This window comes from Homarus americanus, unplaced genomic scaffold (genome assembly GCF_018991925.1).
Source record: "Homarus americanus isolate GMGI-L3 unplaced genomic scaffold, GMGI_Hamer_2.0 scaffold57980, whole genome shotgun sequence".
Lineage (NCBI taxonomy): Eukaryota > Metazoa > Arthropoda > Malacostraca > Decapoda > Nephropidae > Homarus > Homarus americanus.
Window position 1 is genome coordinate 21,528,378 of NW_024716703.1, and position 15,341 is coordinate 21,543,718.

The following is a 15,341-nucleotide window of genomic DNA, read 5'->3' on the forward strand; positions in this document are numbered from 1 at the left end:
TGAGATGCGTTCCCAAGTGTGACCTTTTCATATCTTTTGTGTGGCTTTTTACCCTCTTCCCCCCCCACCCAAAAACAATACAATTAATCAAAATTTCAAACAATATTCTTCAAATAATGTTTCTGAATGCACCTTATACAATATAAATGAATAATAATATGGTCACACAAGAGGAGATGGGACGCCATTGTTTTCGTTTGTGTTTACAGCCGGGAGTCCGGGCGATAGTTCTACACGAGAAAATTAAGAAAATAAGACCCTGGTTGTAACTGTAGTAAAATTAATGTAAAAAAATGAATATACAGTAGAGTATATGTTTTAAGTAACATTATTTAATGTTAATAAATGGAACAATAGAAGTAGCTAACCACTAATGGCAAAGAAAAAAAGAGATGGATTGGGAACGCCGACATATATATGTGCGCATTTAAGGATACCGCGTCATTTATCTTTGTAAGAATATGTACAAAAGATTCATTATTGTTTATTACTGAATATGTATTTGATTGAATTAATCTTTATATATGTGAAATGAACAATACAATTCATTAATAATTCATATTTTTATTAAAACACACAGGAGGATAAGAGACGGCATTGTTGTCAGTGTTTACACCCATAATGTCAGTTATCCACCTGAAACTGAAAAAAAATAAGACCCTGGTTGTTGTTGTAGTAAAATTAATGTAAAAAATATGTGTTTTAATTAATGTTATTTAATATACAGTAGAAGTAATCACTGATATTAAAGAAAATGTGTGACTGATAGTGGAATGCCAATGTATACATGCGCACTCAAGGATACATAGCGTCATTTATCTTAAGAATATGTACAAAAGATTCATTATTGTTTATTACTGAATATGTATTTGATTGAATTAATGTTCATATAATGTTTATACTGTATATGTGAAATGAACAATGCAATTCATTATTAATACATAGAATATTAAAACACAAACGAGAAGACAAGACGGCATTGTTTTCGTGAGTGACGATGGTTCTACATAAGAAACCGAAGAAAATAAAACCCTGGTTGTAGCTGTAGTGAACTTAATTTAAAAAAATTGAATACCTGTATGTATGTTTTAAGCAATGTTATTTAATGTTAATAAATGGAACACTAGAAGTAGTTAACCATTAATGGTAAAGAAATAAAGTGAGACGATTGGGAACCCCAACGTATGAACTAAGTGAGTATATGTGAAAACATATCATCATTTCTCTCCATATGAATATGAAAGCAACACTTATTTACTGTTCATATATGTTTTAAATAATATTTACGAATGTAAAACAAAAATTCTACTCACCAATAGTGGTAAAGTCAAAAACATAAGGACAGCCAATGAATATTGTGCGAGTTTTTACTCAGATGACGAAGTTATCAGGTTCAACTCTCGCTGAAGCTGTAGGTTCAACTCGGGCTGAAGCTGTAGCTTTCCATAAAGCTGTTGCTGAAACCGTTACTGAACCTGAAGTTGATGTTGAAGCTGCTTATGATGCTGAATTTGATAGTGTAGCTGAAGTTGATGGTCCTAAATTAACTAGGGTCTTAAATATGAAAAGTTGTTGGTCGAACCGTTGTTATCGGAAGCTTTATCTACTGTATTTTAACTTACTTTAAGGTGTGTATGTCGTATTCCCGGCAGCTTTGTTTACATATCAAACAGCTGATTGTAGAGGCAATCATTGATGACATGCCATCTTTACAGAGTGCATTGGTTCTAATGCCTTCATGTTTCATAATAATTTCTGCACTGTATATTATCAATATGTTAACTAAATTTCAGAATGACCAATAATTTTGATATAAAAAATGCAAACATATTCAAGAGACCAACTTTCTTGATACTGTATTTACTCCACTGGAAATGAATGTAAACATAGATCCGATTACTGTATTGGCGGACTAGCTGATCGGCTGATGCTCACAACAAAGTGTGTTTCTCCTAAGGCTTTCGTTAATCGAAGTTTTGTTCGTAAATGGAATTGAAAATCCTTCTGGGAGCTAATTCATTAACCGAAATTTCGTTAATTGAACCGTTGGTTAATCGAGGGACCACTGTACGGAATCTTGTTTGGCCATTCCTAGTAACAGCATAGTTTTTTTTACAGGATTGTTACCCCACACACTATGCGTCCGTCATTTTTGCCAAATCCTTTATTGATACACCCCCTCCTTCCTCACACATACCCACATAACCCGAAATTGGTAAATTTCCCCCTTCTTTTTTTTTTACCTTTCATATATCATTAGCATTTAAGAATATGCTCTCATGTATAGAGCTGAAAGAGCAGATCAGAGGTGAAAAACAAATTTCTTCAAGAGCAGTATGTGGGGTAATAGGATGCACGGAATAAGAAGTAGAGAAATAAGGAAGAGATGCCTAAGTGAAAGAAGTGTTGGGAAAGAGTATATCAAGGTCTTGCGTAGAACACATTGTGAGAATTGGAAGTGATAGAATGTTGACAGTATGTACAGTAATTTGAAAGTGGATAGTACTGTATAGTGGAAGGGAAAGAACAAGGAGATGGGGTAAAGGCTGCTCTAGAAGTGAGGAGGAGGAGGAGAAGGTGGAACATTAAGGGAGCAGCAATATGGGTCAATGAATAGAGAACATAATGTCAAGTGTTTTTTTTTTTAGGGAAGGCCATTCTGGCAGTGCAGCGGTCATTATTATGCATCATTTTCTGCCCCCACCACTTACAACCAACCAGTACTGTGTAGAGTGACTTTGTTTATTCTGCTAACCAGCAGGCTGCCACTCCGTTGCCCCAGTTTGAACACGTTGTCATCCTGTAAACACCAGTTAGTAGTGGTGATTGTGAGTGTTGGTGATGATGGTGAGTCGTGGTGGTGGTGAATGTTAGTGATGATGGCGAGTGCTGGATGATTGTCATATTCGATTCCGAGTGACAGCAAATTAGTAGTAGTAGCGAATGTTGGTGGTGAAATGAGAGTGGTGGTGATGGTGAGAGTTGGTGGGGAGTGTTAGTGGTGATGGTGAGTGTTGGTGAATGTTGGTAGTGATGATGAGTGTTGGTAGTGATGAGTGTTGGTGAATGTTAGTGATGGTGTCAATTGTTAGTGGTGAAGGTGAGTGTTGGTGGTGAAGGTGAATATTGGTGGTGAAGGTGAGTGTTGGTGGTGATGGTGAACACTGCTGGTGATGGTGAGTGTTGGTGTTGGTGGTGAAGGAGAATGTTGGTGAACACCGGTGGTGATGGTGAGTGTTGGTATTGGTGGTGATGGAGAATGTTGGTGAACACCGGTGGTGATGGTGAGTGTTGGTGGTGGTGAATGTCGGTTGTGATGGTGAGTGTTGGTGGTGAAAAGTGACCCACGTGGTAACTTCGGACTATGTTGGTACAGTACATAACGGACAGAGTCTGCTATTATTTTGGATACAATGGACTTTGGGCTTTAACGGACCAGCCTTTCCCCTAATTAGTCTGTTATATCGGGGGTTTACTGTATGTCATAACACAAAGTATTACCCTTAATGAAAAGTGAAGAGCATCGATAATTGTCCAATTGTAATATTTATTTGCATAAGGTAAAAAAAATCTAATTGGTTGTCTTCATTCATCAACAGGCTCTCATTCCTTAGGTCTGAGTGGTCTCGGGTCTCTCGGCAGTCTCAACTTACCCACTTCTACTAATGGCTCACAAGAGACCAACCTTCAGGGTCTACTAGCTTCTATGAGTTCACAAAACACAGGTAATCAACAAATCATTACAGAAATCTCATTTTATATTTCTGCATGACTTTTTCCATATTTATATTTATATGTCTTGGTAGTGCTGCACAACTTAAAGCTTTCACTATCATTTTGAGTTGAAATGTTATATGTAGACTATTTTCATGACAGTAGATAGAATTTTTACCGACAAAAGAAACCTCCAGGTCTCATTTTTCAGTGCATCCTTGTACACTTAGACCATAAGTTAAACACTGATAATTTACATGCTGCAAATTAAAGGCTGCAAGGATTACTAATATCTGTATCATAGTGAATTTCAATTTAATGTGAAGAACTTAGAAGATCAACTCATACTTTATTATATGTTGTAATTTTCTCATAGTATTTAAGATTTATACTGTACCTATGAAATTAGTTTGAAATTTTTTGGTATATACAGTTGTCCTAAGTAAATGCTGACACATAATGCATTCCTGAAGAATCACATCATTAGTGAAATTGGCATTTGCAAACCATTGTTTCAATGGAAAATAAGGGGATACATTCTAAGCCCCTCCACCAAAACCCCTGTTGGCCACACATGTATATACAGTACAAAAAGTAAAAGACATTGCACCATGGAAAGATTAATATAAAGTACAGTCAGTAGTAGATTAAGTGCTACAATGTACACTACAGTATTCTTTTTTTATATAAAAACAAATTTGCTGAGCATAATTCCACTATCACACCCCCAAGTTGACTATGGGAGCTACATTGGCACGTGTGTGTCTAGGATGAACAGAGTTTTAGGGATACTGTACTGTACTAAATACTCTGTATATTTACACATTACATTATTTAAATATCTATTGAAATGTTTAAATACTGTTTGGTTTGTATTGACAGTGGTGATTTATACAATTTAGTAATATTTTTATAATGAATGTGTGCTGGAGGGTACATTGGTGTGCTTACTTTACATAAGCTCTGGGTGTGGCTGTACATATTTTTTATATACTTATTTAGTGACATTCTTGGCTGTAAATAAAGCTTATGATTGAGTAGATAGAAAACAATGTGGGTAATATTAAAATTGTGTGGGATGATTGGGATTTTGTTGAAGCTGTTGAGAGGTTTTATTTGGAGAGTGAAGAATGTGTCAGAGAAGAGGGAAATTGGTTACTGATAAATGGAGCTTAACAAGTACAGGAGTAATGTATGGATAGTTTAGTAAGATATAAGAGAGCAAGAGTACTAGAGAAGGGAGCAAGTTCCAAATGGGAAGTAGGCTCACTGCTGTTTTCAGATGACACTGATCTGATGCCTAAGCAATTCAAAAGAAAAGTGAATAAGTTTGAATGAGTGTTTACTAGATGAGTGTTAATAGTTAATGTGAATAAATAGTAATGAAATTGAGTAGAGAAGGGATATATGGAGATATGAATGCCAGCTTGAATGGAGATAAAATGGAGGGAGTTAGGTATTTTTCATATTTCAGAGTGGAAGTCACAGCTATGGCACAATTGGGGTTGAATTCAATCATAGAGTAGGAGGAGGAAAGACAATATTTGGTTCATAACATACAAATGGAGAGAGAGGGCTTTGTCCAGGGATCCAAATTTGGGGATGTATAGAGAAGTTGTTGAGCTGACATGATATTATAAGAGTAAAGCAATGGATGATGGAAAAAATGCAAATTAAAGAATCAGATTTTATATGCTTGAAAGCAATAGGTGGGTTGAGTAAGGTGCTGTGAATAAGAAATGCAGAAATATAATAATGTAAAATTGAAAGAAGTGCTACGTAGAGTGGTGACCAGGGTTTGCTGAAGTTGTATGGACATATTAAGAGAATGGAAAGTAAAAGAAGTGTGTAATTTATAAGTGGATGGGAGGAGGAAGAGAGCAAAGACCAAGGAAGAAAAGTAGTACTGTAATTGGATATGAGCAGGATGGACATAAATGAATGTGTAGAACATGTGAATGATAAAAGAGCATAGCATCGAGTGAACAGATGAAAAGGAGGGAAAGTAGAAGCTGTTTCTTTCTAGAATCTTGATAAAAGTGTCAGCACAAAGGTACACAGAAGTGGTGTAGATTACAATAATAATTACACAAGAGAACAGTCATAAAGCCTTGCAAAATATTTATGAGGCCCTGGCAAGAGTTATGTCCTGAGGACTTACCATTTTAGTTGGTATCAGAGAACAAGTTTGCATTCATAAAATATATATTTTTTTCATGCATATGCCAATAGCCTATTAATAAATATATTGTGTAAATTTCATTGAATGAACATTATAAGACAGTGTACTATATTCACCAATACATTCTGGGGGTTTCCTGTTTGAGGAGAGGCAGCCATTAGATGAGTGTTGAGAATCAAGTGATTTCATGAGGTGGTGGTGTTGTAAGGTCATCATTATGTAGCAATAGGGTCACGTTAAGTGAAGAGAACTGTTCAGGTGTAATAATGGTTACTGCTGCTGCAATCTGAAGTCATAGAGGGAGCTTATGTGCTGTCAGAGTTATTGGAGGTGCTATCACCAATCCAAGTTAGGAAAGAGGTCTTTAAAAACAGTTAAAGTTGACCGTTTTCTCACGCACACATTGCTTCTCTACAGCTCCCTGAAGGTGGAAACAATTGATGCTATCATGATTACAATATGCAGATCTTGCTTCCTTTTGGGATTTATATCAATCTCTTCCAAGATCTTTTGGTCAATTAGCGAGAGTTAACAACCCAACTTCTTCGCCGCCAGCTGATTCTGTTGTAGGGTAACTTCTTTTTGCTTTGCAGTGACATCTTCCTTTAGCTGTCAGCTCTACCAAATTCATTTAAGATATCTTATCCACACGAGACTCCAGCAGCTCTACCACATCAGCTTTTTCCAAATCATTAAACCCAATTTAGAAAGCCTGAGGATTTTGTGAATTGTACACAAGCTCTGTAGAACATTCATTTTCACACAAGCAACTTCAGGTGTGTTCTAGTAGTGTCCTTGTGGCATGAGAGATGTTTTTCTATGATATATTACATATAAGGAATATGAAAAGCTACTGGTCAGCCTGGTCATGCTATGAAAAGAATGAAGATTTAGTCTGCACATTAGTTTTTCTCTTATGTGGCTGGTACAAGTCCTTGTACTTTGGAAACCACAACCCATTTTAGTGGAGATACAGTATAAGAGAAGATCTTAAACATTTTCATGACTACAAACCTTAAGCTTTTACATCACTCGGGTATAATTACTGCAGAAGTAAATGAAACATTTGTATTCCTAAAGCGAAACTTCTACCAGAGATTAACAAGGCTTTACCTTCCTAACAAAATGTTTAGGTTTCCATACCTAGAGTATTATGTTTAAGTGTGGTCATCACACTTATAAAAATCACAAGAAGGTCCTTGAAAATATCCAGAGATTTATCCTTAAGCTGGTTTCCATTCCAATGCGACTACCTTATACAAAAAAAATTGATCCCTAATGAACCCTAAATTGAAAGACAGGCTTTTTTAAAAATATAACAGAAATCTTTAAGATTCTAAAAATACCTAGAGCCTAAACAGTCAAAAAAATTTAATACAAAAGCAAGCACGCACCAGGGGACATGTTCTCTGCATCTCCAAGCCAAGACGCAGTTAAAATTGACAAAACACTCTTTCCACATTAAACTGTAGATCCTTGAAACCCTCCTCCTCATAATGTCACTCATTTATACTGATTTCACAAGAAATAGATCAGCATAAATGAAATAAGGGTGGTAACACATCAAGGATATGCAGAAGTTCAATTGCATTTATGTGGTTGCACATAGCAGTTTTCATATTCCCTTATGTACAGTCGAGGTCATAAGTTTGCTCCCGCTCAAAATGAATTGGTATCTATCCCAAATGAGTTGAAACAGTCAGGGTAAGTAAGTTTTGAGACTCACTCCCGTGACACGGTTTCACCACGGGAAGCGAACTTTTGTCCCCAACTGTACATCCTGGGAAAACATCTCTCATGCCACAGGGATGCTACTAGAACACACATGAAGTTGCTTGTGTTTTCAATATTGTTATTTCCATTCATCTACAGTAGGTCTGTAGCTTTATCTTGTAATTTTTCATCATGTGTTTCAACTTTACTAAATGTACTGTATAAGTGTTTAACAGTGAAATTGTTCCTTGAATTCACAAAACTTTAGAATATACAGTATAATAGTTGCTCAAGTTTTCAGTTCGTGGCTTTGGGGTTTTGGTGCATTACATGTATGTTAAATGGGAGGGAAGTGGTAATAATATTAAAAACATGGAATAATTCTTTCTGTTAATGCTCTGAATTACAATTTTTAATATATTTAATATCTAAGATTATTCCATGAGAAGTGAATTAATTTGTGTGAAAATCGCCATTGTGGTTTTTACATCAGTACAGTATGTATATGTATGAAGTAAATATGCATTGGGTACATATAATGTTTATTTCTCACATATGTAATGGTTGTACTCATGAAGTGTACTGTATAAACATTTTGCCAGGTTTATGTGAGGGGTCACTATGTTGATATTTTGATATTAACATAATGGATTTTGACCTTGTTCAAAGTAAAAAAAATATATGTGGAAAGAATACCTGCATCTGATCTTTATACATCTTGAGTAGTTTTCACAGTACAGTATTAGTATTCAGAAGATTGTTTCGATCAATTCCCATTACATATTTTACATAATCAGGAAGCCTTACAATTGTTGTAGTTAATTTAGTGACACACACACACGTGCACACACACAAATGATTGAATGAAGTTGTGTGTGTATTATTTTTGTGGGGATTCACTAGTATATATGTAGGGACACAGTTCATCAGTATTTAGAGGAAACATCAGCAACCTGATGTTCTTCCTAAAGCTTGAAATTGTACAGTATATCATTGATATCCTTCACCATAGATATGAAGCATATCCTTTCATGTGGTCACAATTTTAACTTGACAAACCTTCCTACAAAGTTAATATTTGTGTCTGTGTGCATGACTAACTTTGGTGGTGTTGTGTGTCTATGCACAGGGTTGGGTATGAACATGCAGAACCTAGCATCACTGGCGGCCATGACAGGTGGCAGCACCACGGGACTCCAAGCTCTCACCCAGCCAGGTATCACATTCCCTACTTCTTCCAGCTCTCCCTTCACCCTCACCGACCCAGGTATCCCTCACAACCTTTCTTGCCTCTTTCCTTTCTTGCTCACTAGATTTCACATTCAGTATATCAGTGAGCAATTATTATTTTTTAAGTATTTTCTGAGGCATTATTATTTGTCCATTAGTGCTTTTTTGTGGACTTATGTTTTGTTTATAGCTTTAACCATGGTTTATTTTTATTTATAGGTATTGATAATCCATTTGAAGTATTATTACCTTATTTTTTATCAATATTTTTGTTTATCACAATCATCATCGCTGTCTGTAATGTGCCCAATACTTTTATAATTGTCTGATAATATTTTTCACTAGTAAGGTCCCATGTATTTTGTGTGAAAGTTAATGTTTGCCCTTGAGCCCCTCTTTAATTTGTGTCCACTCTAGTGAAACAATACCCCTCTCTCAATGTTGTTCATTCCCCACCTCTCCCCTCTAGATTATAGTTTTTAATAATTTTTTTAGTAGTTGCACACCACTACAAGGATTATTTTGACAGTTTTTGCATGATTTAGGAGCAAACAAATCATTTAAGTATAAGAATATATCATGTATTTTCAGTACGTTTTAGACTGAAAATGTTCAGAAAAGAAATTAAGCTTGATATTTTATTAAGACCCCACAAGCTAAAATAAAATTTGTGTGCAAAATTGGAGTGAATGGAAATAACTGGTACAGTCGGCCCTTAACATACGCGGGGGTTACGTAACAGAGATACCCGTGGATGTTAAAAATCCGCGTATATGTCCCCCAAAAAAAAAACCTGGTCCCTCCATGTCCTTATTTACCATATATACCTGTGTGTAGTTCAAGTTTTTAAGACCAAATTATTTGGCAAAAAATTGGGGGTCGACCTCTAAACGGGTAATATTTCGTTAGGTTGAAAAATATTTACCAGTAACTACCAGTAAACAATGGAAATGACACACCAACACACCACCAGCTGTGAGTGTCGGTACAGTTGCTAGGGCAGATCTCTTGCGTCATCATAGCAAGCCCAAAGTAGCCAAATGCATGGTATGGTATGCACAGGACGATGTAAAACATAAAGTATTCATTTTTTAAAGTTTATTTATAGATTCTGTACATAAATTTTTGTTCATTACATTTGAAACATCAATCTGTTAATTAAATTTGAAACAAAAGAAAACTACGATACCGTATTTCTAAATACCTGGTATTTTCATTAAAATATTACATCACAAGTATATTTTACCTTAACTGTGACTGAATGAATATAGGTATTCTCAGAAATAAATATGGAAATATAATATTTTTGCTGGAATGATGTACATATTACAGTGGAAAGACGAAAACAATGACTTTCGCTTTCTTTCGTTATTCAAAAGATTTTACCGTAATCGCTTTTCGAATGGTTTTCAGTTAAAAAACTGTTGTACTCGTACTGTATTACAATAATATTCTATCCTATCATTAGCCTTATAATCCCACAACTGAAAACCATTTGAAAAGCGATTACGGTAACATTTTTTGAACGAAAGAAAGAGAAAGTCATTGCTTTCGGCACAATTTTATCCCACTTTCCACTGTAATACGTACATCATTTCAGCAAAAATATTACATTTCCATGTTCTCAGAAATAAATGGTAGTTTTGTTGAAACGTAATGTACAATATTTAATATTAAAATGCAAAAATAGCTATAAAAACAATTAATACACCCGTAATGTACTGGCTGGCATCTCCACTCGTCCAAGGTCACCACTCCTCCCAACTCACTCCCTCCTCTACCTCCTCCACCTCCTCTGCCTCCTCCACCCCCTCTGCCTCCTCCCCGTCACTACTGCCGACAACGAACACAAATGTTTTGTGAATAACTGCACCTCCACTTCCTATGTGCAGTACTGAACTGTACTGTGCTGTGCTGTGCATTTTTACAAACAATAAACATGGCAAGAAAAGCTATTAAAAAAAAAAGAGATAAAAATTTCACTTTACTGTACAGTACCTATCCTCGGCGACAGAACGGGGGTCATCGGGCTCATCGTCACGCAATTCCATAACGGGTGGTGAAGTGGGGGCGACGGTGGATTCAGCTGCTTCATCACTGCCGCCAGTGATTGATGGTGTTAAATCTCTCCTTCGGTGATCAAAGAACATGGTGATGGGGAGTTGTCGTCTCTTTCTTTCATTTCTTCCATGATGTTTTTGTATGGAGCGAAAACGTCATCCATCCCTCGCATGAATTTCAGGGCACGCACCATGGAGGGGTCCATACTATAGGCCAGGTTTTTCAGTGCCTCAATATTCCTGGTCATCTCCCCCAACTTCTCCAACGTTATTTCTTGGTGCTCTTCCTCATCCTCTTTCCCTTTCGCTTCCTCTTCCTTGCCTGAGTCTACTAACTCCTGTAGATCCTCCTCGGTCAGCTCAGTGTCGTGCTCTTCAATTAGCTCCCTAATCTCGTCCTCTGCCATGTCCCAGAAGCTTTCAGCAGCCACTTTCCTTGACAGTGCCAGGGTCTTTCTGAATATTTTCATTAAAATCCATCAAAATCATTTTCCTTGTCATCGTCTTAAGCACCAAACAGCTCCTCCCAGTCTTCTCCTTGAACAGGGCTAGAGGGTACTTGTTTTTCGAATCGTTTTCAATTAAAAAAATGTTACAGCACATGTATATTTTACCTAAACTGTGTCTGAATGAATATATTCTCAGAAATAAATAGTAGTTTTGCTGAAACGTGATGTATTTCAATGTAAAATAGGGTAACATACATGACGAAAACAAAAGACTTTACCTAACCTTCCAATGTTCAAGAGATGTTACTCGTTTTTTTAATAGTTTTCGGTTAAAATACTGTTATATTACAATGATATTATATTCATACTGTGCTTGATATACTACATTCACGGAAATGTAATATTTTTGCTGAAATGACGTACGTATTACAGTGGAAAGTGACGAAAACAATGACTTTCGATTTCTTTCATTCAAAAGATGTTACCGTAATCACTTTTCGAATGGTTTTCAGTTAAAAAAACTGTTGCATCACAAGTGAATTAGGATAGAATATTATTGTAATACAACAGTTTTTTAACTGAAAACCCTTCGAAAAGCGATTACAGTAACATCTTTTGAACGAAAGAAAGCGAGTCATTGCTTTCGTCACTTTCCACTGTAATACGTACGTCATTTCAGCAAAATATTACATTTCCATATTCTCAGAAATAAATACTGTAGTAGTTTTGCTGAAACGTAATGCATTTCAATGTAAATTAGGATAAACTACATGAAAACAAAAGACTTTACCTAGCCTTCCGATGTTCAAGATATGTTACTCGTTTTTTTAGTAGTTTTCGGTTAAAATACTCTTTTATTAGTGATATTCTATTCATACTGTGCTTGATATAATACATTCACGGAAATGTAATATTTTTGCAACTACAATGCTGATGTCAACACAAGCATGGTTACAGCGAGACTGACTGAGTGAGGGAGAGCTATGCGTGTGTGTGTGTGAGAGGTTGCGGGAGCGGGCGGTGTCCTGTGTTCGGTGCCGCGCGCGAGTTGAATGGCGCCCGATTTGAATGTACTTCAATTACTTCAATGTACAGAATATTCCTCCGGCGGGGCAATCCGCGTATTTGCAAATCCGTGTATTATAAACCCGCGTATGTTAAGGGCCGACTGTATAATGGGGGTGGTGGGGTGACATTTTATGGAAAGGTATAGCCAGGAAGACATTATAAAGCAGCATGGTTAAAACAATTAGTGTACCCTGTAATTAAGATTAGTCTTCACTGTTGAACCTAGCATCATGACAGTGCATATTGATACTTCAAAGGTAGTGGTAGTTATTGACAGCAGGTGGACTGTTAAAACTTATATTCCCTGGGCTTCCTCTTCCCAAAATATGGGGAGTGGGGTATCAAGTTCCTTTCCTATCCCCTCCCTGTCCTCCCTCAAAGAAAACCCCCCCTTTTTTTTGGTGAGGGGAGGGGGGCTAGTGATTAATTCTTGCACTATATTATGTGAAGAATTTACGCGATACCGGTACATTATACAACCTCTTTTAATTTGGGCTATTGATGAACTGTACTTGATTTTATTCACGGTTAATTTGAGTTCACATATATAAATTAAAGCTTTGTTGTAGTGGTGGCCTATGTTTTGTATGCACAGAGACCAAGTGGGTAATAGTTATCCTTATACAAGTACATTAAAAGTTTCCAGAAAATAAAAACAGATACAAATGTCACTGCCATCTATTTTGTTGGAGACTGTAAGCAGAAACCTCAGTTTTAATCAAGAAGTAAATCACACATTCAAAAACTAAAAATCTCCCATATCACAATTTTTTCTCCCCATAAGCATTTTCCTTGGTTGTTTTAACTAATGCCTATGGGTTGGCAAGACTCAACAGTGTGGGATAAGGTCCTATTATCTTAATGCAAATAATAAACTCAACCATTCGAAAGCTTCTTTACATTTTTATGAATAGAATTATCCCAGAGCTGATAAAAATTCATTAGTTTTAACTTTACTTATTAAGGAGTTAGACTGAAAAGATATTAAAAATATATTCTCATGAAGCCTTTATTGTATTAATATTGTCAGCCAACTTTAGATAACCACAATGATTTTGAGAAAAGAAGCACCTACCCCTGAAAAGATGCTCTGCCATTTCATTATAGTCCTGTACCATATTAAAGAAAATCCCTGCTTATAGTGGACTCCTAGGAGACTGTATTTGAAAAAGACAAAAAGCATGCAAGGCAGAGGATAGTTCATATTCATAAATTAATATAGCACACCTTCAGTGCTGCAACACAATCCTGACCAGTCCTTCATCATTTAACCTAATCAATACTCTCTCTCATCTGCCACAGCTTAGCACTTCTTAACAGCTTAGCACTGCTTACACATTTCCCAAACCAACAGACCAGTAGCTTCAGTTTTTCTCATTCTTCCTTGGCACTGCAATGAAGTCTTCCTCCTCCTCCTCCTCCCCCCCCCCTTTTTTTTTTTAGCTCTTGGGTCATTCCATGAGTGACTCGAAAAATTTCCCTTCTGTAAGGCTTGCCTTGTTCAGAGGGTTTGGTATTCAAATGGCAGGTTTTACTCTCCTATTGGATGAGTGTCCATTGCTGCTTAACATCTATTTGCCAAGTGTACCATGGTTAGCAAAGTAGAGCTTCAATCCTAGTCCAGTAAAGGTTGTCACCATTTTCATTGGCTTCACAAAAACCAGGTTTGTGTGTAAGTACAGTAGAGTAGTTAATTTTTATCATCCATGATGTGTTTACACAGGGCAAGGTTTGTGCTTGTGTATTTGTACATTTTATGTTTAATCTTTTTCACTCATAATGCATCAAGGGAAAATATGTTGTGTTCCATACACATCAAGGATGGTACCAGATTGTACCATTTTCAGGACTGATGGGCTTTAAAGGGTTTTAACCACCAAATGTTACTTGTTCACTGGCAAGAAAATAAATACCTGGATAACAGGGCACTCATTTGGAAGACTGGTTATACAGGGACTGTATAATTGTCTTGTGTGTGAATGTCGAGCATTGCTCGTGTGACTTTAATCCTCAGATTCAAGCCTTTATTTCTTCTTGATAATACTTCTGGTTGCCTATGCTTCTATATGATACTTACTCAATGACACTTTCTTCGTTGAACCAATAGATCAGTGAGTGATAACAATACAGTATTGAGAATGTATTATTTGAGGCAGACATAAGCTCATTTGCTTGAAGCTCTTGAGGGGCCTTGTATTTCTCTACACTTGCCTAATGCCAACCTCTCCTCATACAGAAAACATCAGAATGTATGGGTGAGTAGGGTATACTCATTTACTGTACAATGTTCATTCAATAAGATTTGCAATATATAGTTATTGAATTGCTATCAGCATATGCATGAAAACTTGATACAGTACTGCGTATAGTCATTGTTAAAGAGGGGGGGGGGGGACTTTGGCTGAGACAATAATCTCCATTTTTGTGATGGAAATGTATCTTCATTTATATTGATTTTGCATAAACCATCACCATTTACTAAGAAGTCATCCATTGGTATCAGTGAGGGCAACCTGTAGTTCCTTAAAAAGTCAATAAGTCAACAGGTACACTGGGTGTGAACCCTGACGATATTTCACTCTTGTCTCAGAATACTTAATGGATATTGATAGAAGCTCCATTCCTATGCCTTTTAATTTCAACTGCTGTCCGCCTATTGTCAGCACATAATGCCAGGGCTCAGCGGTTCTTCATGTTTTTCAGTTTCAGGAATAAGTGTTCATTCCATAGTTATTTTTTTATCTTATGGGTTTAGCATATGTCACAAAGACCATTTATATGCACATATCTTGGCTTAATATTTTATTGGTAATTTTGTTTGATGATGGGCTCCATCACATTCCCTTAATATACTGCTCTGATGGGAATGAAACCTGGGGGCTTGTTTAGTACCCCTATCGTGAAGCAGATTGTTCATCCAGGCCC

The 15,341-nt window shown here is 36.5% G+C and overlaps 1 protein-coding gene across 17 annotated transcripts in view; it reads left to right on the forward strand.

The window, feature by feature from the left end:
• Positions 1–15,341, forward strand: part of LOC121858331 (CUGBP Elav-like family member 2) — a 124,510-nt gene that overhangs the window by 77,833 nt on the left and 31,336 nt on the right. For 9 of the 17 annotated variants that reach the window (XM_042354699.1, XM_042354714.1, XM_042354703.1 and 6 more), the window contains 2 exons: positions 3,600–3,725; positions 8,739–8,876. In XM_042354699.1, coding sequence (XP_042210633.1) covers positions 3,600–3,725; positions 8,739–8,876 — 264 coding nt within the window. The remainder of the gene's footprint in view (positions 1–3,599; positions 3,726–8,738; positions 8,877–15,341) is intronic. The other 8 variants (XM_042354704.1, XM_042354715.1, XM_042354706.1 and 5 more) reach the window with 3 other exon arrangements.